Source organism: Cyphomyrmex costatus, unplaced genomic scaffold, assembly GCF_001594065.2.
Source record: "Cyphomyrmex costatus isolate MS0001 unplaced genomic scaffold, Ccosl1.0 scaffold216, whole genome shotgun sequence".
NCBI classification, from domain to species: Eukaryota; Metazoa; Arthropoda; class Insecta; order Hymenoptera; family Formicidae; genus Cyphomyrmex; species Cyphomyrmex costatus.
In genome coordinates this window covers 962,813-986,304 of record NW_017276214.1, presented here as the reverse complement: position 1 = coordinate 986,304, position 23,492 = coordinate 962,813, and the positions used below count along the sequence as shown (strand labels likewise).

At 35.2% G+C, this 23,492-nt stretch overlaps 6 protein-coding genes across 6 annotated transcripts; 2 read left to right on the top strand and 4 right to left on the bottom strand.

Moving 5' to 3' along the window:
- Positions 1 to 169: 169 nt before the first annotated feature.
- Positions 170 to 1,939, top strand: LOC108773631 (uncharacterized). The gene is made up of 4 exons (XM_018539496.1): positions 170 to 251; positions 424 to 898; positions 1,322 to 1,402; positions 1,482 to 1,939. Exons 1-4 carry the CDS (start codon positions 170 to 172, stop codon positions 1,825 to 1,827), a joined length of 984 nt encoding a protein of 327 aa, XP_018394998.1. The 3' UTR covers positions 1,828 to 1,939.
- A 1,395-nt stretch (positions 1,940 to 3,334) lies between these two features.
- Positions 3,335 to 8,744, top strand: MetRS (methionyl-tRNA synthetase 1). Its single transcript, XM_018539530.1, has 16 exons — positions 3,335 to 3,437; positions 3,705 to 3,856; positions 4,459 to 4,575; positions 4,767 to 4,928; positions 5,003 to 5,125; positions 5,327 to 5,439; positions 5,524 to 5,640; positions 5,715 to 5,753; positions 5,846 to 6,010; positions 6,107 to 6,383; positions 6,465 to 6,849; positions 7,034 to 7,247; positions 7,329 to 7,565; positions 7,644 to 7,977; positions 8,051 to 8,281; positions 8,341 to 8,744. The coding sequence occupies exons 1-16, from the start codon at positions 3,335 to 3,337 to the stop codon at positions 8,488 to 8,490; spliced, it is 2,919 nt and encodes a 972-aa protein (XP_018395032.1). The 3' UTR covers positions 8,491 to 8,744.
- A 79-nt stretch (positions 8,745 to 8,823) lies between these two features.
- LOC108773630 (uncharacterized) lies at positions 8,824 to 11,800 on the bottom strand. Its single transcript, XM_018539495.1, has 10 exons — positions 11,662 to 11,800; positions 11,370 to 11,536; positions 10,980 to 11,288; positions 10,777 to 10,904; positions 10,535 to 10,696; positions 10,090 to 10,298; positions 9,816 to 10,030; positions 9,475 to 9,740; positions 9,087 to 9,403; positions 8,824 to 8,882 (listed from the first exon to the last, which is right to left on the bottom strand). Exons 1-10 carry the CDS (start codon positions 11,798 to 11,800, stop codon positions 8,824 to 8,826), a joined length of 1,971 nt encoding a protein of 656 aa, XP_018394997.1.
- Positions 11,801 to 12,566: 766 nt separating this feature from the next.
- On the bottom strand, positions 12,567 to 15,371 carry LOC108773629 (uncharacterized). The gene is made up of 10 exons (XM_018539494.1): positions 15,209 to 15,371; positions 14,956 to 15,125; positions 14,537 to 14,845; positions 14,320 to 14,447; positions 13,914 to 14,075; positions 13,626 to 13,837; positions 13,351 to 13,565; positions 13,003 to 13,274; positions 12,703 to 12,912; positions 12,567 to 12,645 (listed from the first exon to the last, which is right to left on the bottom strand). Exons 1-10 carry the CDS (start codon positions 15,369 to 15,371, stop codon positions 12,567 to 12,569), a joined length of 1,920 nt encoding a protein of 639 aa, XP_018394996.1.
- Positions 15,372 to 16,077: 706 nt separating this feature from the next.
- LOC108773628 (uncharacterized) lies at positions 16,078 to 18,745 on the bottom strand (the record flags this gene model as incomplete). The annotated part of the gene is made up of 8 exons (XM_018539493.1): positions 18,592 to 18,745; positions 17,951 to 18,259; positions 17,761 to 17,888; positions 17,463 to 17,624; positions 17,177 to 17,391; positions 16,858 to 17,072; positions 16,304 to 16,572; positions 16,078 to 16,186 (listed from the first exon to the last, which is right to left on the bottom strand). Coding segments are annotated over exons 1-8 (1,542 nt in total), but the record flags the coding sequence as incomplete, so codon positions are not given.
- Positions 18,746 to 19,397: 652 nt separating this feature from the next.
- On the bottom strand, positions 19,398 to 22,992 carry LOC108773661 (pancreatic triacylglycerol lipase). The gene is made up of 7 exons (XM_018539535.1): positions 22,704 to 22,992; positions 22,459 to 22,564; positions 21,237 to 21,385; positions 20,636 to 20,881; positions 20,068 to 20,274; positions 19,804 to 19,960; positions 19,398 to 19,723 (listed from the first exon to the last, which is right to left on the bottom strand). Exons 1-7 carry the CDS (start codon positions 22,780 to 22,782, stop codon positions 19,666 to 19,668), a joined length of 1,002 nt encoding a protein of 333 aa, XP_018395037.1. The 5' UTR covers positions 22,783 to 22,992; the 3' UTR covers positions 19,398 to 19,665.
- Between the last annotated feature and the right edge of the window lie 500 nt (positions 22,993 to 23,492).

Sequence of the window (23,492 nt, the reverse complement as noted above, 5' to 3'; positions counted from 1 at the left end):
AAAAGGTGCAAGGGAATAAAGCGCGAAAATAAGATACCGCATCATTCGGCGAGAAAGGACTTTTACCGATTTCGTTGGGATTGCTGTAAGAAAAGCGTACGACTGCCGACCGCGTTGAGCCTCAGATTTATATAGTCAACGATATCGAAGCGTCATTCTGTCGGTAAAAATGCAGGGTTGGTTTAATCGTGATGAGGAAGGTAAGGTGATCGTAGAGAATGGGTATGTCACGATCACCTGCGAAGGTAATGGTAAATAGACCACAATTATATTATCTCACATATATATATATATGATATATTCTATTGTATGCAATGTTCACATTACAATACTTTTAGCATGTAATATCTGTTAGCAATAAGTCAATACAAAAGTATTAACATAAGTCTACACAGAATATTAATAACACTGATATGTTGATAGATGAAAATTTGGTTTTTCAACTGCATGTATCAGAGATCGACGAGAAAGCAGAACAAATGTGCTTCAATGTCAATGGTAAAGATATATATATTGATGTTGTTCCATTTGAAACAAATGACAATGATTTCGAGGGTGATAAAACCATGACTGGATCAGAATGCAAGGAATCAAAGGAAGAAAAGTTTAATACACCAACAACAAGTAAAAATGGAAACGCGATTTTTCCTTGGTGCGATGCCTCAACAAAGATCTTCCTGAAAGAGTACAAACTAAAGAAGGAATTAGTAAAGCATCGAAAGCTTAAAAATATGAAAAGGGCATATCAGGAAATAGCCAATAATTTGGTAGAGAATGGTTTCAGTGTATCTCCCTTGCAAGTGGAGAATAGATATAAAACGCTCAAACGTGCGTACAAGAACATGATAACGCACAACAGGAGGAGTGGAAGAGGAAAATATATCTGTAGTTACGAAGAGTAAGTTTATTTTTCTAAAGAATTTATACAAGTTGATTTAATTATCAAATTACTTGTTAAATTTTTTCTTTATGTGGCTTAGGAACTATTCGGCCCATCTATAGCTTTGTATTTGAATCTTTTTTTTGTTTAATACACATTCAAGAGGGTTTACAAATACTCCTAAATATTTCACAATCTGACACATTTTATAAACTCAAAATCTTTTTAAGTTCTTTGATCCACAACAATCTTAAGTCTTCTAACTTTTAATCAAACAGATGGAGCAATAAGCTTCTTTTAACTAAATTTTCTATGTATGTGAGACATGGAATCAAATCTGGATCCATAAATTGCTAATTTGTGAACTGAATGTGGAATTGTCCAATATCTTATATGTTATTTATTTAATATATATATTTAATATTTATTTAATATTTATAGTGATCTGGTTGAGATATTTTCCAATGATATATATGATACAAAGATAAATGATGAAGATGATTCAAAGGATGCAAAGGAAATGTAAGTTATAACTCACACTTCAAAATTATAAAATTATTTATTAAGTCTTCCTAAATTAATTTATAAATATTGTTTTAAGACTTACACCTATTGCCACAAAAAATTGCTCGTCTACTGAGAATTTTCATTTGAAGACTCTTCAGCATAACACCAGATTGGAGGCTCAGAATGTGAAGATAATTGAGAATCTACAAAGCTGTCAACGTTTATTGAAGAATTTAATTACTTCTTTGGATAGTAAAAATAAAAATTCCAGTTATATGCCAAGTGGAGTTTTGCAGATCTGTATGGAGATACGAGATTTACAGAAGGAGGCAACTACACGCGCAGAAGAACAAAGGGAGAAAGCTAAGGAACAGAGAGAAACGAGGAATAACTTGTTGCAAGAAATTGTAACGATTCTCAAATCTAGAAAGGACACGTAATACAATCAATATCAGACAAGTGTTTGAACACATCCTCAATAGTTACAGAATAATAGAATTTATTTATTCTTTTAAATGCAAAGAGATAACTTTCTTGTTATGTATTTTTATAATTTCACCATATGTCTAAACACATTGTCTGCCTAGTAAAGTTGTTCTGTGTACGTCATAATAAAATCTTCGTTATGATAGAATTTTTAAGAACAATGATTATTATACACTTAAACATTGTACATTTAATCATATTGAGTGTATTATAGAATTAGTGCGAATATTTTTATTATAGTTAAATTATGTAAATTTTATATGAGATGGCTTTTATTTTTTTATATGAATTTTAAATTCTACTAGTCATCATGACTAATATGACAAAATTTTGGAACACCATTGATAAGTCAAACGTCACAGAGAACAGATTACTACAACGGCAGTCAAAGTGTTCGTTTATCTAGTGAAACGATTATAAAAAAAGAGACAAAAGTAATTGTATACATATTGATAAAAAAGTATCAAGTAAGATTTTCATCTTTAAACCTAAGTTATACATGAGGATTGGGATTTAAAAGCTTATTCTGTAACTCTTAACAACTGTAACATTACAGTAGTTGAGAATTACAGAATAGGCCTCTTATGCCTAAATTCTAAGTAGAATTGTAAGGCTTGTGACATTCTCATAGGACTCATAAGAACTTTTAAGTGTTTTATACAATATCTTTACAGACAACCATAAAATTTATAAAAAGTCATAGTTATTAAATTATATTAAAATACTTGTCATAAATTCTTACAAGTTTTATGAGAACAAGTTACGAGTCTTATAATACTGCTTAGAATTAACCAAGAAATCAATTGCTTTTTTGTGTGTCACCACTAATTTAAGTTACTTTACTGTAAAAATAAAATTAGATTAAGATAATGCCGGTTAGAAGATACAAAATGTAATTATAAATTAAGGTTGTATTTGAAAAGATAAAACTTTTATGACACAAATCTAAATTACATCTTATAACCTTGTGTATGAGTAACATTAAAAATATATTAAGATTTCTTACATTATTAAAGTATTCTATAATATACTTTGAACTTTTTTAACTGTTATCTGTATAGAGCAAATAATATACTTGTAATAGAAAACCAAAATGTTAAGATGATACATAAATATTCCTATAATTAATTTTTTATTCTTACTGATAAAAATCTATTTCTCCCTCTCTCTGATTCCAACATTGTTTGATCTAATGTCATGTTACGGCGACGGGCAACTCGATGATTTTGAAACGTCGTCTATACCCACAGAAATATCGTGTGCAATAAGAGAGTAGACTGACTGGAGTATGGACTAAAGAGAGAAAGAGAGACAAAATTTGAGACAAAAAATTGCATCAAATTTAAGAATCTGACGCAATCCCGCGTCGCTCACATGTCTCGCGCGCGTAACCGTGTGCTAACATATTTCTCTATTTATTGACGTATTTATTAATTTATTTGGTGTCACTAATTGGTGACAATGATCATTTTCACGAATGAGGGTAACCCAAACGCGCTGAAGCTGGTTGTTGCAGCTAAATTGGCACAGGAAACCATGTCAGTTAGGATTCTGAAACCTAGTGGTAAGTCCATTAACCTCTTCTTGTTTGCTCCCATGTCTTGGTTCATATACATTTTTAACGAAATATTTATGAGATTAGATATATACACAACCTCGTCTTGCGGAACATTATCAGGTTTTAGTAGTCAAATCGATTAGCTTGGTGTCAATTTCCTAATTCATTAAAACACTTAGTGTTTATATCTTCAACAATTTTCTCTATTTCCTGATTTGACCCATTTAACTTCACAAGGCTCAGTTAATACATGTGATTATATATTATATGTAGATGCTACCCTGGGCCGTTTGCCGATACTGACTATACCCACAGGATTATCTCTATTCAGTGTCTCGTCAGCGCTACGTTTCCTGTTATCTGTACCTAAAGATTTGGAGGTTCTCAATGACAGATGGTTGGAATGGGAAATTTCTCAATTACAGGTATCATTTTAATTCAGCATTGAATCTATATATAACTATGACTTAATCTTTTGTTTCTAATAGTTTTTTGGCTCATATTCATAATCAAACCTTAATTGAAGGCTTCCTTAAATTTACCTTTAAATACTCAGTAGCCAATAAAATAATTCGTAGAACATTTGAAAATAATCTTAAGAAAGCCTAAATATGAATATGGGCAAATTTGTTTTTTTCTTTAATGTTATATCATTGAGGATGCTTTTTAACACAATAAATCATTCCATCTTTATTTAATATTAGCAAACAGCAGATATATAATAATTCGCTATGTGGCATTTGTATCTCTAGCTGGAAAGTACTCTGAATTGATTAGAAAGATATTGATTCTAGAAATGAGCAAGCTTTTTAATTTATTAATTGATCAATCAATGATTTAAAAAACTCTCCCAATATGTAAGACTGCTTGCATTCAGCAGATAAAGATGCTCAATGAATGTTCAGTCATTTTTATTACAATTCTAAAGACAAGAACTAATTATATTAAGGAATTACTGAGTGTTCACTAAGCAACTTTGTTAAATGGAGTTAAAGATTCTTGATATTAAAGCTATCATTCTTTGCAGCCAGCTATATTAAGTCACACGAGCACAAAGACTTCTAAAACTCTACAGAAATCTGACTTATGGTCTTTACTAAAAGATCTCAATAGTGAACTGAAAGACAAACAGTACTTAATTGAGGTAAATAATGAAAATATTTTATTACTCAAATGTCTTATCTATAGGTATGTTCTTTATTGCTGAACTTTTGCACTAGTTCATCTTTCTTTCTTTTCTCTCCAGGAGAAGGGAAAAGGAAAAAAGATGAACTGGTGCAAAAGTTCAGCAATAAAGAACAGACCTTATTACTTATATCATTTTTTTTTTTTTAGAAATGTAATAATTTATCACCAGCAGATATTTCTATTTCGGTAAGTCTCTGGAGCACCATATTGGTTACAGATATCGGAAATGATATTGCCAAGGACTTACCAAGTATTGATAGCTGGTTAGCTAATATTCAGAAGCAGCCAGTTATCCAACAATCAATTAAGGTAAAGTCGCGTTTTAATATCTTTTCTTTTATAAACATTGATTTGACATATATGTAGTTATTTTGAATATGCAGGAATCCATTGAAATGTTCAAATTAGAGAGAGGTCTGAAGGCTATTGCAAGCATTGAAGCTACTTCTTGGTTCCCTGGCAATGCAGCCTCAAATCCTCAAATTCATGAATCAGTACCTAGTGACGTAAGTATTTTATTAAATAGGGCGAGTTTTTTAATTCATCGATTGATCAATCGCATGATGCTCAAGTGCAACATGTTACATCTGCGCATCATGCAACTGATCAATTGATGAATTAAAAAACACGCCTATACTTTTAATGGACTTTCCATGAATAACAGTAGTTTTTCTCACTTATATGTAAACCTAAATTATGTGTTTTAGATTAGCCCAACTAAGGAAAGAGAGGTGGAGATTGTTAATCAAGAAGAACTTAATAATGTGGCAAAAAGTTGGACCGAACAATATCCGGAAGTTAAGGAAAGTTCATATCCTATGTAAGTTGGATGAATCTAACAAGTTCATATAGTTTATAGAAATTTATTAAACTAGTTATATATATATATTTTTTTTTCTTTTAGACTGCCTAAAAAAGGTGAAAGAAATATGTTGATAACATCAGCTCTTCCTTATGTTAATAATGTTCCACATCTAGGAAATATTATTGGTTGCGTTCTTTCAGCCGATATCTTTGCAAGGTTTATACGCTTAATACTAAGTACAATAACTTTTAACTTAACAATACGATAACGAGATTTTTTAACTTGCGTAGGTATTGCAGACAAAGAAATTACAATACTCTTTATATATGGTAATTATCTTTTTTTTTAATAACATACAAGAAAATTCATGTTCCAATTTAAATTAAATTTTTTAAATATAATTTTAAAACTTAATTTTAAGTGGAACAGATGAATATGGCACCGCAACTGAAGCAAAAGCTCTGCAAGAAAAAACGACCCCTCAGGCTATTTGTGATAAATTCTTTGACATACACAACGATGTTTACCGCTGGTTCGGCATCGGATTCGACTATTTCGGCCGCACTACTACACCCGAACAGACTGAGTAAGACCTGTTGCAATCCATCCTATTTTTATTGTTCTTTTATTTCTTTACCTTATTTACATTAATTATATTCATTGTCATTATCGTTTTTTTCAGAATCGTTCAAGCATTTTTCCTAAAAATTAAATCGCAAGACTACGTGTTGACCGAGACTGTAGAACAACTCCATTGCGAATCTTGTGATCGGTTTCTCGCCGATAGATTTGTGGAAGGTACGTGTCCCGAATGTAAGTACGAAGACGCGCGCGGCGACCAGTGCGATGGTTGCGGTCATCTCGTCAACGCAGTTGAATTAATAAACCCTCGATGTAAGATCTGTAACACTAGACCTGTCGTGAAAAACTCAGTACAGTTCTTCCTGGATTTACCCAAGGTGAAATTTATATCGTGATACTCTGTCGATGTTTCCAGCGAAATATGGAATTATACGAAAATGTAACTCTTTGTGTTGCAGCTAGAAGAGAAACTGAAGGAATATTCCACTGCACGTGATAAAGGATGGTCTAACATTGCAAGAGTAGTTTCAAGAGCATGGTTACGCGATGGTCTTCAGCCTCGTTGTATAACCAGGGATTTGAAGTGGGGAATACCAGTCCCAGTAGAGGGTTTCGAAAATAAAGTGTTTTACGTCTGGTTTGACGCTCCTTTCGGATATATCAGTATTACAAAGAGGTATACCAAAGAATATAAGCAATGGTGGCAACCTCCTCAGGATACAAAAATCGATTTGTACCAATTTATGGCAAAGGATAACATTCCGTTTCACACAATAATGTTTCCCGCTTGTTTATTAGCGGCTAATCAAAATTATACGTTGATGAAATGTACAATGGCAACTGGTACGATATTTACAAAGAATGCACATTTTGCAAACGCAATTTTTTTATTTTATAATTCTATATCTACGTATCTTTATTTTAATCTTTTTTCTTTTTGAATCTTGTTGCTCTTTTTATTTAATTTCTTAACTTCTTTACTTTTTTCATCAATTTTTCTACCGATGTAATATTTATTCTATTTCAGAATATTTAAATTATGAGGATAAAAAATTCTCCAAGTCTAGAGGTATCGGAGTGTTTGGAACTGATGCCAGAGATACCGGAATTCCAGCAGATGTATGGCGATTTTATTTAGCTTACATTAGACCCGAAACTCAAGATTCCAATTTTAATTGGGTAGATTTAGCTACGAAAAACAATAGCGAGTTACTAAATAATCTTGGCAATTTTGTTAACAGGTTTGTATTACTATATTTCTTTGTAAGTCATCAATAATTAATGTCCTATTATTAATAGTCTCAAAAACTTGTTATGGATAGAGCTTTGGTATTCTCTGAAAAATTCTTCGACTCTAATATACCACCGATAGAGCCAGAAGAGGCCGATTGGACTGTATTAGCATTGGCACAACGTGAACTGTCGGCTTATATAAACGCTATGGAGCAAGGCAAATTGAAAGATGGCTTAAAACGCATATTGGCGATTTCGAAGCACGGTAATCAATATATGCAATTCCAGCAACCATGGGTAAAAATCAAGGGAAATGACGACGATAAGTATGATCGGTTTTATTGATTTTAACTGTTTTCTCACCAGTTGGTCATCTCATTAATATCTTTATTCAAAATCAACAGGAAAAAAGCCGGAACTGTTGTTGCAATTTGTTGTAATTTAGCCTGTCTTCTTTCTGCTCTTCTGGCTCCTTTTATGCCCAGTACGGCCAAACAATTGAGATCTCAACTAGGTTTGAGTAATAAAAGTTATGGCTATATTCCCGAAACGATAACAAACATGTTACCCACTTGGCACAAAATCGGCAAGCCCAGTCCGCTGTTCACTAAAATTGAAGATCAAAAGGTAGAAATGTTACGCAAAAAATATGCTGGACAGCAAGAGACTAATGGCGATGGAATGAACAAAAGTTCTGACGAAAGTATCGTATTATTAGAAGCCGCTATTACAAAGCAAGTTAGTAGATTTTTTGTTTTATAATATAAAGAATCTCATTTCTTTGCTAGAAAATATTTTATGTATTTTCTAGGGCAACTTAGTAAGAGAACTGAAAGCTAAAAACGATAAGAGCGTTTGGCAACCGCAAGTAGAAATTTTATTAGACCTAAAAAAGAAATTAACTGATCTCAAAAGTAATACGAATGTGCCTGCGAAAAAATCACCCGCGAAAAATAAAAAGACTGAACCGACGCACGTACTAGAACAAAATGGAGATGCCCTAACAAACGTGACAGCATTAGAATCAGCTATCGCGAAGCAGGTATTATAAAATGATACATTTTTTTCTTGACAATTTAGTACATTACATCATGATTTCAGGGTAATCTTGTACGAGAATTGAAGGCCAAGGAAGATGGAAGTGTATGGAAGCCACAAGTGGAAATATTATTGAAATTGAAACAGCGTTTGTCAGATCTCACCGGAACAGCACCAGTCGCTGTTGACAAGAAATCTAAGAAGAAGAAATAATTAAATTTCCTTTATGATAGGGTGATATTTTTTTATGTGTTACATTATTTATATAGGTATTTCTTTGGCACATGCACATGAATATGTGCAAAGCACGACGTAATAGTATTTGATTAACGATAAAAAAAACACACGCTTTATTTAATATAATTTATTTTACTTACTTGCGCGTTGTGTATTAGAACTTAGAAGAAAGGGAGGGGGAGGGGGTGAAAAAACATTTGTACTTTATTTAAATGCGTCCATTCACACTATGTATGTATAATGATAATTTGGTAAATAATTTACATAAAATTTAAGGCTATTATTACAAATTTTACCTATTTTGATCCTTTATTGATACCGCTTCGACATTAGCACCTGTTGGAAAATATTACTTGCTTCTGGGAGCACTAGAATGATATTATTTTTAGGTGGAACTTTATCTTTTAGTAATATCTTACTTTTCTTATCAATTTTAATATCTGGTTTAATATCTTTTTCCATATTTGTTTTAATATCTTTTTTTATATTTAGTTTAATATCTTTTTCCATATTTGTTTTAATATCTTTTTTTATATTTAGTTTAATATTTTTTTTCATATTTGGTTTAATACTTTGTTTTATATTTGGTTTAATGCCTAGTTTAATGTCTGATTTAATGCTTGGTTTAATGATTAGTTTAGTGCTTGGTTTAATGTTTGATGTAATATCTGATGTTCGTTTCGAATTCATTGTGTAGAAGACAAAATACTCAATACCAAATACGATAAGTGAAATTATCATACCAAAGAGTAGAAGAAATAAAATCGGTGCTGCTTCATAAATGGTCACACTGGAGACGAAAATCTCGTCGCTTGGACAATAAGGCTTTCTGGCCGACCGGCGACGTATTTCTCGTCGCCGTAATCCTGAAGTGTTTATCTTCAGTAAGCTATATTAAATAATCTTAGTTCAATTTTTTTATGAAAGTTATATTTTAACGCATTGTGATAATGTACTCACGCTATTTTAGAGATTTCGTGAAAGTGACTTTTAAGATTAGACCACAGGCCCAACTCAGACTTCAACAGGTGAACCTCTGTTAGCTGACATATCATTTGTTTGTCAAATGCAAGTTCGATAGATGGATAAATATCATCTGGGTCCGCGTGATAAGCAAAACCTCCCCTTTTTATTCCCTCCACGCCTTCCTCGATCGAAATAAATCTTTTTGATTCTGGTATAGCATTCCAAAAGGGCCTAAAGTATTGCACGTCCGGTCTTGGATTCTAGTAAAATGTAAAAACTTGTCAGAACGACTAAGCTTAAAAATATCGAATTATTATTTTGGAATGCGCTTTTACCCGCAATAAAAAATTGAAGAAGACGTTTTTCTCAGCCGCCATGTGCATCTTACTATGCGCCAATGAATACAATGAATCATTCATTTTTTGAAGAGGCTCATTCAATCTGGCTGACACTATCGCCGCTCCATAATAGTTATAAACCAACAGACCGAAGACCGTGATCTGAATTAAAGCGATTCGACTGGCCGATTGGTTAGAGAGAGAAGGGAAACCTGATCGATATTATGATAACAGAATATATCTTCGCTGTCGTATTATGATTATTAAATACCTTGCTGGCATAATGCGGCGACAGTGATCAGTGTCGAAATGCTGCAGCCGTAATCATCAGCACGTTCTAACTTCAATATGCAGGATAGGATGAAAATTGTAATCACCACGATCAATATGATTGAATACCACGTATCCGCCGCGAACGGTTTTAGTATTATCCAGGGTTTCATCTTCGTCGCCGGTATGGTACGAAACATGAAACAGGTACTGAATAAAAAATTATTTGCGTGTTGAGCAAGAGGTCTTATGTTGCTATGTTTGTTGTATTTTATTTATACATAATATACAACATTCCCAAATAACATGGAGTTCAAAATCGGAACATACGACATCTTTTAGACAATTTTTGCAAGAACATTTTTAAGAGTACGTCTTTTAGACGTCGTATAACACAATATATTCCGAATTTGGACTTTTGTTTTGTGGATTTTTTTATTGCTTACCGCGTGGGCCATTGTGGAAAAATAACGCGCGCATAACCGTATCTCTCGATCGTCAGGATGGACGGATAGTATCCCAGATCTGCATCGTCTCTCTTCAAAGTGCCCATCAAGGGACCATTACTATCATTCTTCTCCCAGTGATCGATCTCGATGAGTTCCATGCTACACGCGAAAACATTCATTAAACGATCAATATACAGTACACACATGTAAAAATATTTAAATATATCATAGTCAATTACGTAAAGTTAAACATATTGGCGACGTGCGAGAGAAGAGTGTGTCCAAATTTTGGCCAATTGTCCATGACCTCGAGACTGTCGCCTTCCAGATAATCTATCAAACTCACATGCTCTGGTCTGTGCAGCACCTACGAAAAATGGTATCAAATTATTACATCTTCTATGTAGTAATTAAAATATATGTTTTCTAAGCTGAAGCTTACGATTCCGGCCGCCTTGGCTCGCAATCCATGGTAATCTCGACGTCTATTGACTCTCGAGTCGGTCAAATTAATCATGAGTCCTTCGTTCTCTTTCCAATTACCGAGCCATGTAACGTTAAGCACTCCGTCGCGCATTTTACAGTGATTATATACATCATAGAGAACGTAATTGGTATCGTTCGGTAGCAAGATTGCAAAATCCGTGACGATGCTGAAGCCACTATCGTTTAAACTCTGCAAACTATCGTTCAAGTTGTTCCCGAAGATCAGCCAGGCATATGAATAATCATACATACGATGAGCTGTACCCTATATATACAGGTATTATTTTTTTATTTGAATTTTAGAGTGAAAAATTCTGTTTTGTTTGCAGAATTTCGAAATTCTCACTTCGTCAAATATACCGCTGACGTTTTGATTCGGACATCGTATATCCACAAATACGCCCATAGTTCGATCGGTGTCGAGGTATCTAGGTATATCGATTTGTGATCCAGCTGGTTTAATCGCTGTGGACATCCCGACGTCGGTCAGCAATTTCATCGTGAGAAAATCCTCTGTGCGAAGAAAAATAATAAATTCTAACAAATTGTATATTGTTACAAAATAAATATATTTCATTCTCTCTGCGAATTAAAAATTATTAAGAACTCTTACACGCAAAATACGATGCTTGACTTACCATTCACACCACCACAGGAGAATCCCACTACTCTAGTTACATTTTTGTAGACAAAATAATCTCGAATTATTTGACTAGTTTGCGCATAAACAACAATGATGAACGTTTGTAAAAGAAAAATGCGATACATCAGACACATTCTTTCATACACGAGTTATAAGGTTGCGACGACGTTATAACTACTCCGTTTCGTCTTCATTCCATATGAAAAACCAAGATAATTTCGTATCCACGGTAGTAGCAAAATTCGAGACAATGGAAACGATTTCCAGAGTTCAGACTCATTCATAATATCCATAACGTCAATTGACTTGACAGCATAATCACATCGGTTACAGTGATACGAACCATATACAGGGTACCTCATCACTTTCGTCATTCATCTCACCTAAAATACTTGTACCAATTTGAGATTGAGTCTTCTTCAATAAAAAAATCTATTTAATTAATAGCCCTTGAGACAGAATTCCGCAGGTGAATATCACGTCTGGATGATGCATGTAGCATTGTTATAAAAATTTTAGAATGGCTCCGAGACACCCCATATACGGCGTGACTTCCTCTTTAGCTTCAAAGTTCTCTACTTTCTGTCCCTATTCTTTATCAATTATTTCGAAGCCGAATCTGTTACGATCGATTTGCTTGTCTCTCTATCTATTATCCGGTTATTTTCTTACAAAAGTATTCATAGGAAAATTTCTCTGAAGAGACTGTTCTGCGATGCACAGTAAATTCACAGTTTTATTAGATATTAGATCAATATTAGAACGACTGGGAAAAATTACATTTGTAAAGCATACTGTCTCCTCGCATAAAATAAATATACGATAATGAGATACTAACGAATGTACCAATTATAACACACGAAGAACTTATGAATATTTTACTTCTCAAAGTGTGATAATTCACTCGGATAAATTATGTTTGCTCGTGCTGGCTGTCGCTTCCGTGTCATCGTTGCTCAAAGGTCTCAACATTTCTTCTCTACAAGCAAAATTAAATAACTCCGACATGCTAAGACGTAAATGAGCGTCAGCTCACCTGATCGTGAATCGATAGTAGATGATATTCTCGATGAGGCATATCATGCTTCCAACAAGTACGCCGAAAATTAACAGAATCAAAGCTGGAGCGGTCTCGTATATGGATATGCTTCTCGTGGACAATGTATCAAGCGTACATTGAGGTTTCCTGCTCGACCAATACTTTATCTGTCGATCACGTAACCCAGTATTGAACATCTTGGATAATCTGAAGAAGAATTTCTTAATTGTTTTTTCAACTACTAGAATCTTCGTTGTATATGCTTAGTAAAGAAAAATTATAAACAAATTAACTTACGCAATTTTCGCCATCTCGGTGAATTGACCATTACGACTGGCGTACATACCCATGACGGATTGCTTAAACAGATGGATCTCCGTCAATGCGCAGATCTTGCTCGGATCGAACATTTTTTCGATGTATGGATACGCCGTGTTCGGATCCGTATGATAGGCCAGGATACCTTCGCTGACCTGCTTCATACCCTCCTCTAACGGCAAGTATCGCTTTGACTCCGGCAGAGGATCCCAGCGTTTCTTTCTGAAGTAATTTGATTCAGAGCTAAGTTTCTGAAAATACAAAATTCAAATAGTATATGGTCTTTCTGGAAACTGCGTACATATTTCAACGTATCTAGAAACGTACGTATAGAAAGTAATTCAAATATGGCACAGCCTCCGCCGCGATTTTCAGATTGCTATCCGCGAGAACCGTCACATCATCCTCCATCATGTCGAGCGGTTCGCTCAAACGAGCTGACACTATGCTGCCCGAGTAATAATTGTACATGATCCAATTGAACACGAGGATCTGCAGAAGAGCAATACGGCCCGGGATATATTCGGGAAAAAAATTTGCACCTACGGAAGATATTCTCGTTAAATTCTTAACGATACATTTGCTATTTACTTATTTTATACCTTGCTGAGCAGTAATGCCGATAGTAACGATTATGGCACCGGAGTATTTTTCTTCTCTGCTCGCCTCCTCGCGTTTCATTATTAGTCTCATTATGAACATAAAGAATACGACGAATACGGCGCTCAAGTACCAAGTCTGAACCGCAAACGGTTTAAAGAAAATTTCTAGCTTGATTTTATTCGACGGAGTGGACAGTAACATGAAGCATGGTCTGTAGAAAAGAGATTAATTATTTGTTAAATGATGCCAGATTGATGTTTTCATGACGTAAAGCGAAATTTTTATACCGAATCGGCCACGCCGCGCCGATTAAGGTAGCATAATCTAATCTCTCGGATACCATAATCCTGGGGTTACTGCCGAAGTCGATATAATTCGTTTGTAGAATCTCGAATATCAAACCATGCACGCTGTGACGATCCCAATAAATTATCTCCGAAGCGTGTACACTTGAAAAGATATTTTTAATTACTCTTATAAAAATCTAATATCGGCCTATTTATTTATTACTAAAAAATGGTATAATTCATTATTATTTATTTAAAGTACTAAAAGTACTAGACAACAGTGCTATTAATACTCATACTTAAAATAAGTAATTGATTATTTTTAGTATTAAATTAGTCAGTTAGGTTTTTGTAAGAATATTAACCATTGGAAAATACAAATTTTACCCTAAAAACTGAAAAATACCTAAAATTGAAGAGATCAGCAGTGTGAGATATCATAGCGTACACAAACTTATGCATGCTGTCTAAAGATCTGGTATTAATATCGATCATATAATCCTCCAATCGCATGTTCTTCGGCCTGTATTGTATCTAATGATAAAGCATATGATAAAATATTATAAAATAAATTAAATATTTCTTCTTTTTTTCTGTAAAACTATATATTCAATAACACGCACCACGCCCGATATTTTCAGCGTCATGCCATGCATATTCGCTCTTCTTTCAACCAGAGGTTGAGTCAAAGTGATAGTAAGACCTTCTCCTCGTCGCCACCAGCCCAGCCGCGTCAAATTCAATGTACCTCCGCGATATTTGCAATGATTATAAACGTCGTAAAGATCGTAACCACTGCCATTCATTATCGCGAGCGTGAAATCGGTCGTCATACTGTAAGCACTATCGTTCAAAAGCGGCACGCTGCTATTCAGATTCGATCCTAGGACCAGCCAATGATATGAGTAGTCATACATACGATACTTCGAGGTCTAAAAATATGAAATATTATATATCCTTTCTTTCTTTCTTGCTTTTTATATAAAAAGATTGAAAATATCATATAAATGTGAACGAGGGTTTACGCTATAAATCTTTTTACCTCAGCAAAGATGGTCACGGCGCTTTCGTTGCGACAACGCAAATCCAAGACAACTCCCAAGCTCCAGGCATCAGTGCTCAAGAATCGTCGTATGTTGATATCTTTATCGTGTTTCCGAATGATTGTGAATATACCGGCTCTGCTTAATGACTTCATAAAATAAAAATCACCTGCGATAAAAAAAAAAGTGACATAAAAAATCACTTTGTACTTTTATTGAATAATTGGCTAATATTTAAAAAATTTTACCTACTCGTGAAATCTCCGCAGGAGAATCCCACAACATTTCGCACTGCCTTACTTATAAAATAGTCACGAATAAAGTCACTATCTCCCGCGTTAACGTTACAAATAAATCGCAGTAAAACAAAAAATATCACGTATACTCCACCATGCTTTAATTTCGGATTATTCATATTGTTGTGCAAAAAGTAAAAGTTCTACTGAGTTTATGTAATGTCGAGTTTACATACATGAATACGAATAAACGAAAGAGCTAACGAAAATAGAATGTAATTCGATTAGATTTGCACGGATGGGTTGTAACACACGTTTTGAATTTTTTAGCATCTATGTAACATTAAACATGATATCTTGAAATCGTACGTCTTATCATTTATTTACATTTTAATGCTGACATTCTGTCGGGGAATGAAAACTAGAAAATGTGTCATTATCGAACTACAGCAAATCACATACGATAGTGATTAATTATTTGCGAGTACGTCTAATAAATAAACATACAAGTTATCTGTGGTAAAATCTCATTGAACAAGCATTATAATGAAATGGTATATAGAGAAATAATATATTATTTGATCATTCACGCGAGAATATTTCGCCCGGCGAAACAGATGTGTTTCTCGTGAATTTCGAAAAACACAGTTTCCTGCGCTGTCCGTTGACAGTGATCATTGATAATCTAAAAAAGAAAGAGTCCAAATGATAGAATGGAAAATTTAAAATATACTTCAATATGTTATTTTTTTTTAACTAATTAGTTTTTTTTAACACTGATCGTTACCGAGGCCATAACCAGTAGACAAGATTCTCTATTATGCAGATCACAAGAGACAGCACGGCGGCAATGCCAACAAACATAAAAACGGGTATAGCTTCATAAATCGACAGCGGTTCCGCAATTAGCATATTTTTCGGACAAAACGGTTTTCTCGCCGACCAGAATTTCAGTTGACGTCTGCGTATGCCCACGTCATACATCTTGATCAAACTAAAATAATAAAACATATATTATGAATAATAATTGCTTGAAGAATTAAAATTTAAAAAATGAGGCATGTATGTAGGCATTTATTGTATACTTATAATCATTTGCATATTCTCCTACCCAATTCTAAATAGTGGAGTAAACGGACTCCTGTGTCTGCCCCAAAGAGCTAGTATCGCGCGGAAGAGATGGACCTCCGTTAACTCACATATCATCCGCGGATGGAAATGCCGCTCAATATATGGATACGCGAACTCAATTGACGTGTGATAAGCCAAGCCACCTTTAGCTACGCGATTTAGACCCTCTGCTAGTGGCAGATAACGTTTGGATTCCGGTAGTTTGTCCCACCGTTTCGCATTAAAATACCGTATCTCCTTTTCCGGTGTCTTTTAGCAAAAGGATCATAAAATGAGAAATACGCCATTGTAATAAAAAAAGGAATTTTATATTTTTAAAATTTCAGAACACCAACTAACAATACTATATAACATCAACGTTACGTATAACACGTTATGTTTCATTTGTATTGAGAATAAAATTATAGAATATTGATGTTAGTGTTTACTGAAATAAGATTTTTATTATAATTATTGTAACTCCTTCTCTCCTTATAAAATTAATCTCACTATTTGGATTATGTTAATTGGACTTTAATATTTAAAAGCATCTACCTGCAAAAAAGAACGAACATATGGCGTTGGTTCGGCTGCCACTTTCAGTTGACTATCCGCCAAGCTGATCAACGAGTCGTTCATCTTCACGCCCATATTCTTTAATCGGTCGGACACGATACTCGCCGAATAATAGTTCAGGATTAACACGCCGAAGAGCATGATGTGTATGAATGCTATGCGACTCGCGTAATGCACCGGAACGAATACGGAACCTGTAAAAGTGCTTAATTTACCGACAGTTCTTCATTTTCTATGCATTATTTTACTCAAGATTTGACAGAAAATTAACAAAGATATTAAACAGACTGGCAAGTACCTTGCTGAGAAATAGCGCCTATTGTGAGAAAAATACAAATGTTGTAGCCCTCCAACACACTGTGAATACCTTCTTGTCTAATCAATATTACCAGAATGGACGAGGAGACTATTATCGTGCCAAGTACAACGTACCAGACCTTGATGTTTAACGGCCGCAAAAATTGCTTTGTCTTCATGTTCGCCGAGGATATCGTCCGGAATAAAAAGCACGATCTGCGTAGAAATAACTTATTTGAGCAACACAAAGTGAAACAATTCGTTATTGTGACCACGAAATTACATACCGCATCGGCCATACTGGACCGATAATATCTCCCGACCGTAATCTTTCCGCTTTCATCACGATTGGACTGGCCGAGATATCTACCGTCTTTTTTTGAAAAGCGACAAACATCGGCGCAGAATTGTCCTGCCGCTTTCTTGGATCTACTTCCACGATTTCTATACTTTAAAATAATTTAAAATATATTTTTAAAAAATTAAAAAATAATTAAAAAATATTTTCATATAAAAAAGAAATACGCAAAATAAATGCAGAAGTATAATCGAAAAAATTTTCGCCCTTTCCAAAAGATTTCTTACGTGAAGTTAAAGAGATCAGCCATTTGCAGCAAGATCGTGTACAAGAATTGAGATCGGCCATATTTTGCCTTCATGTCTTGATCCAGCGCGATATCTTCCGTAGACAAATTGTAAAATTTACGCGGCAGCTGCGATTTTATGAATTATATTGCCAATTGTCGTGCTCATTATAAGCTAATCAGTTACTTACCAAAACTCCCACTCTGAGTTTCATACCATGTAAGTTAAATCTTCTCTCGTATTTTGGTTGCTTCAGTCTGATCGCCACACCAGATTTCTCGGTCCAGTAACCCAAGATGGTTACATTCAAGGACCCACCGCGTGCTTTGCAAGGATTATATACGTCGTATAAATCAAAACCGGTGTTGGTCTCTATGGCAATCGTAATATCGGTCACTACGCCGAAAGAATCATCATTTAATAAGCTCACGGTGTCCTCCAATTTTCGTCCCAAAATCAGCCATTTATGCGTCTCGTCGAATAAAAAAGATTTCGTAGCCTTAAATAAAAAAGAGATTAATACCAAGAACTTTGCCATTATGCTGCTTCAACATCTATAGCTTTGTTATCTTTCTTGACTCTTATCTGTTCCTCTCTTCCTCTGGTTGCATTTTCACATACATTACTCCATTATTCTTAAATTAAATTCTGCATTTTTAATTCCAAATACTTTACGTAATTAATACAATATAATAATTCAGAATTTGTTTGTGAAAATTCCTCTCTGGAGGACTACATTTTTACGTTGTTCTTACATATTATATCGCACATTCTTAATTCCAGATATATTTTATCGTTAATATATGAATTTTTTGGAAAATTATTTTTTACCTCATAATATATTACGGTATAATTGTGACCTTCACATCGCGCGTCCACGTAAACGCCTAAATTACGATAGTTGTTCTGTAAAAGCTTCCTAAGCATACGTATCGATGACCCATTCACGGAACCGAGATTGCACATCGATGTGAGTACAAAGACTTCGTTGAATGTCCTCGCGAATTTCACGTCACCTGTCATGAGTCGAAAAAAACTTGTAATATAATAATTATATATACGAATTATATTCATTTAATATCGTTTAAAAAAATATTGTTACGCACTTTCGAGACCACCACAAGAAAACCCTACGACGTTGGACACGCCTTTATATAAAAAGTAGTCTCGGGCCATAATATTGTCGTTTGCGTAAGAAACAAGTAATAGACGCGACAGAAACAGTAACTTCCAACTTCCATAATGCATTTTGTAAATTATACGGATTACGCCGAGATTACCAGGAGTACCAAGAGTTTGAAGGAGAATGAAGTAGTTATTCTTGTGACCGCCGTCAATTACTCAAAGCGCAAGTCTCTTATGAATATTTTATTTCATGCATTTTTACGATATGAAATATTAATTCCTTCGGCCGACTTACATATTTATCTACTATCCTGGAACTTCTAGTTATTATTCCATTATTATTCTATAATATGCTGTACTTCCTTCTTCATATTTCTCTTTTACGCTATTCAGCGATAATTGTTTTATGAGATTTTCATATTTCTGAGAAAAATTGAGAATATAAAGGAAAGAATTCAGGAATTTTATTGAAAAGATCATAGGAAATTTAACGAGATGGAAAATGTGGCGATATTATTATGAAAGGAATATTCATTTAAAATCATAGTTTCAATTAATGTAATTTGTACTCTTTCTAATGTAGCGTTATGTGTATTAAAGATACATTCTGATACGATGTACGTTCGATGTACGCATTCAGAATCGAAGCGCTTTATAAATAAGGTAACTTATCAATGACTAGTACAGATTATTGCGCTATTGCCGCTCGAGCCATAACCGTGAGTTCGCAAATTCTCAAATCTAAAAAAGAAAATCCGTCAAGATCGATATTCAAAACGTTTATTGTAGTGCAAAGGGAGGAGAGTCGTTGGTCGATAGATAAAATTTGCCACGTAACCTGAACGAGAAAAAGACAAATTGTGATGAATTATAATCAGTTTTCGCGAATTTAAAAAAATATAAACAAGGATATCTTACGAGGTGGAGGCATATTCGCCCATCATAACGACCGGATTGTAATCACAGAGTCGCTCCTTGTATTTTTCCCAGCTCTCGCACATTTTCGCCTTAAAACCTACCGTGCTGCCGATACTCTCGGTCATAAGCTGATGCGCTCTGGAATGGCTGCAATAAGCTGCAACAAAAAAAAAGTAGGTATTAAGATACCGCTCAAGTCATCTTTTCAATATTCTTCGTAGCAAGGATATTATATGATAATAATGAATACCTTGCAATACTCACTTATCGTTGGCACGAAAGAACATCCAGGTTGCGGAATCTTGCCATTATTAGGATAAAAATCAGCGTGTCCCAACGGCGCCAAGAACCCAAACACTGGTCCGCTGGTATGGATCACATCAACGAATTGAGCGTCGGTGGGATCCAGCCGGTATTCTGGATCGACAACGCCCGAGATAGTCTCGAACAGAGGGCTCGCAGGATCCAGTCCTTCTCAGGAAAATCATGGAATTACGCGACGTATAACTAATATTTTCGCTCTCGTAATTCGTCGATATCGACAACACATAAGTATCAAAACTGTATATTGTCCATTTACAGCCATTTCCCAGTACTGTCTTATCAGTAATCCACCCCAAACAAATATTGCGACTCCAATTAGCGCAGTTTCGTTTAATATTTATCTATATTTTTTTTATCTTTTTCTATCATAAAAAGAATCCTTTGAAGAAAAAAGACTACTTATCAATAATTCCTTTAGAAAGTTATGATACTTTTTATTGGCATCGTTAAACTCGAACACATTTGTATTCTTTTACGAGAACTGAGCGTTACATATTCAATGATCTACCTGTTATTCTCCCGATACGCCCGTCGTGATAAGCTCCGGCAAAGCCCGCAACATAAGAGCCCAAGCTATGACCACTGATGTGTACGTCCTTATACTCCAGATTCGAGTCCCGATTCAAAAAATCCAAGAACTGACCTAAATACTCACCAACTAAACGAGTGTTCTTAGCCGCCACCGGGTAGGCGTCGGACGCCAAGATTCCCCAGCCGACGACTATCACGTTCACATCCTGATAAAGCAGATACGCTAAAAATGCAATTAAATGTTATATCTCTATCTTTAAAAAAAAAAAGATTTTTTTTTATTTAGAAACAATGTTTTTTGGAGGATGTGGGATTGTCAGATCAAAAAGTGACGGATATAAGAAAAATTTAGAACTCTTCCGCGAAGAGTTTCTGGCGGAAGAGAGAGAGAGAGAGAGAGAGAAAGCAGAAAAACTTGCAAAATGATTAATTAAGCCGTTATCGCGTTGACCCCTGAACCGACAACGACGTCGATTCCGTGTTTACCGAAATAGGCTGACCCTGATTGTTTGCGAAAATAGTAACTGCGGTAGTAAGGAATGCGAATGCACAATGACGTAATACTTAATTCCACCCACCGTCTATTAGATCACGTATCCAGCCCTCGTTTCCGGTATCGCTGAATCCGTGAACGATGAACTTGGTCGGCCGGCTCTCATTGAAGTGCGACGCGTACAACACTTCGGTATTGTTCAGGAATAACTGCTCCTCGCCAAATGGGTTTTCTCTGTACAAAGCAATATCGTGAGAAAGACATTGCAACAAAATTGATGCATGATAAACATGAAGTCTCATGTCAGTCCGAACAGAGATTCTCATCGGAAATTTTCCGATTTCTTACTCTTCGAGGTAACAAAAAAGGAAAAGTGTTATAACAATGTCAAGAAGCGTCTTCCTCAATCGGCTTGTTTGCCGGAAAGAAATAAAAAGAAAAAAAAAGGAGAGCGGGAGTCAATCCGAAGGCGCGATATTAAGGCGTCAACGTGGCGCGGCGCGGCGCCTCGACACTCGATAGTCGATCGAACGTCAGCGCTGAGAATAGAATGCCCGCTGATTGCACGTATCATTAAAAAATTGACGCATCCTCCACGGGGCAAGCCGGCGATAGCGGTGCCATGGTGCATAGAAATTAGCCGCGTCGGCGTGTGATTGATTCCCGATCGACGTCAAGATAGCCTCCGGGCCAATTATAAAAAATTATTATTTAGAAAATATGCACAAGGGAATTCAGTGTGACAATAATCGGTACTTGTAGTCGATTCTGACATTTAAGTTTAAGATATTGTCTCAAGCGCAATCTTAAGATGTCACGAATCAATCAGAGGTCGTTCTTCATAGTTAATTCTTATATTTAAGAGACTATCTCAAATACAGGCTTAAAATCTCTTTTAAGACCGTCTTATCTTACGACGGTCTTAAAAGCATAAAACTTACGTATTTATGTTATAGCGTTCAGAAAAATGCATTAGCATATATCTTAAAATGTTACTTATGTTACTTAAGACGGTTTCAAAAAGAAGAATGGACTTGTAAATACCAGCCTATGATATAATTTTAGTTTCAAGCTTGATTGACGCGTGCCTGAGGATAAAGCATATGGGTTTCGATCCTCTCTACAACCCTGAAAACGATTCTCTTTTGTTTCCTCTTTCAATTGACTGAATTTTTCATATATGCATATACAGCTGTTATAATTGGTGTATCGCACTGACAATGAGATGCAAGAACAACATTATATTCCACTTTCATCATATCTCATTGCAAATCATTGTTGCGACAATTAAAAAGGATCATACGCACCTGGTGTACAATTTGAAGGTCGCTGGTTCGCGTTCCAGCACCGTCTCGACGATCGACGCTCGCGCGTTGTCGTTGATCAGCAGTGTGCCTTCCGGATACGCGTACGCTGGAAATAACAACTGAGGAATTAATCTGTTGGGATTAATCGGTCCGCGCGTCACGAATAAAATTCAAGTAAATAGAGAGGGAAGGAGGGAGCGATTTGCGTGTATCGGTGCGAGATTCGAACCGGTACGTCTGATTACCTGACCAGGCGAGTAGGAAGGTTGAAAGGACGAGAAGCTGGACCTGTGACATGTCTCGGGACAGGGTGCTGCGCAACATACCAGTCTCTACGAGATGCACCGGATTACTACTTTAACTTGGTCGGCTTAACGTCGAGCCCGTCATTCATCCCGCGCGCTTTCTTTTTGCTCCTCCACCAGCTCTCGGGAGTACGATAAGAGCGCCTAATGCCGTACAGCTTTAATTCATTGACACGCCACAGCGGATTTTTGACAATCGCCTCCTCGCCATAGCCACGAATAATTCCATTCCACGCATTTCTATCTGAAAAAAAATAAACTATGAGAAATTCAATGAACTGCAACGAAATCGGAGCAAATAAACGCGTAGAGACAGTCCGACTTTACAAGGAAACCCAATTGACTTTTGAAAAATCTTGCGATAAAAATAAATTGTTTTTCACGAAAGACTTTTAAATGGTACATGTATATATTTGAAATACGCACCTTATTTTTTTAGATTAATTACTTTTAGATAAAAATATGCTGCATATTACGATAAATCCATATATATGCCGTATTACTGTGCGTTGCTTGCTTGTTTATCTGAAGGTTATTAATTAAGGTTATGCATTTTTAGTATCATTAGATTATTTTTCTCCTCACTTTTTCTGGTTAAGGGACTTTCCATATCTTTTAAAAAATCACTCATATAATAAATTTATATAAAAAATATATATATATATACGTGCTCTACGATACCGACTACGATTGAAACAGTTTCGCTGAAACCTTGGGATATGTTTCGAC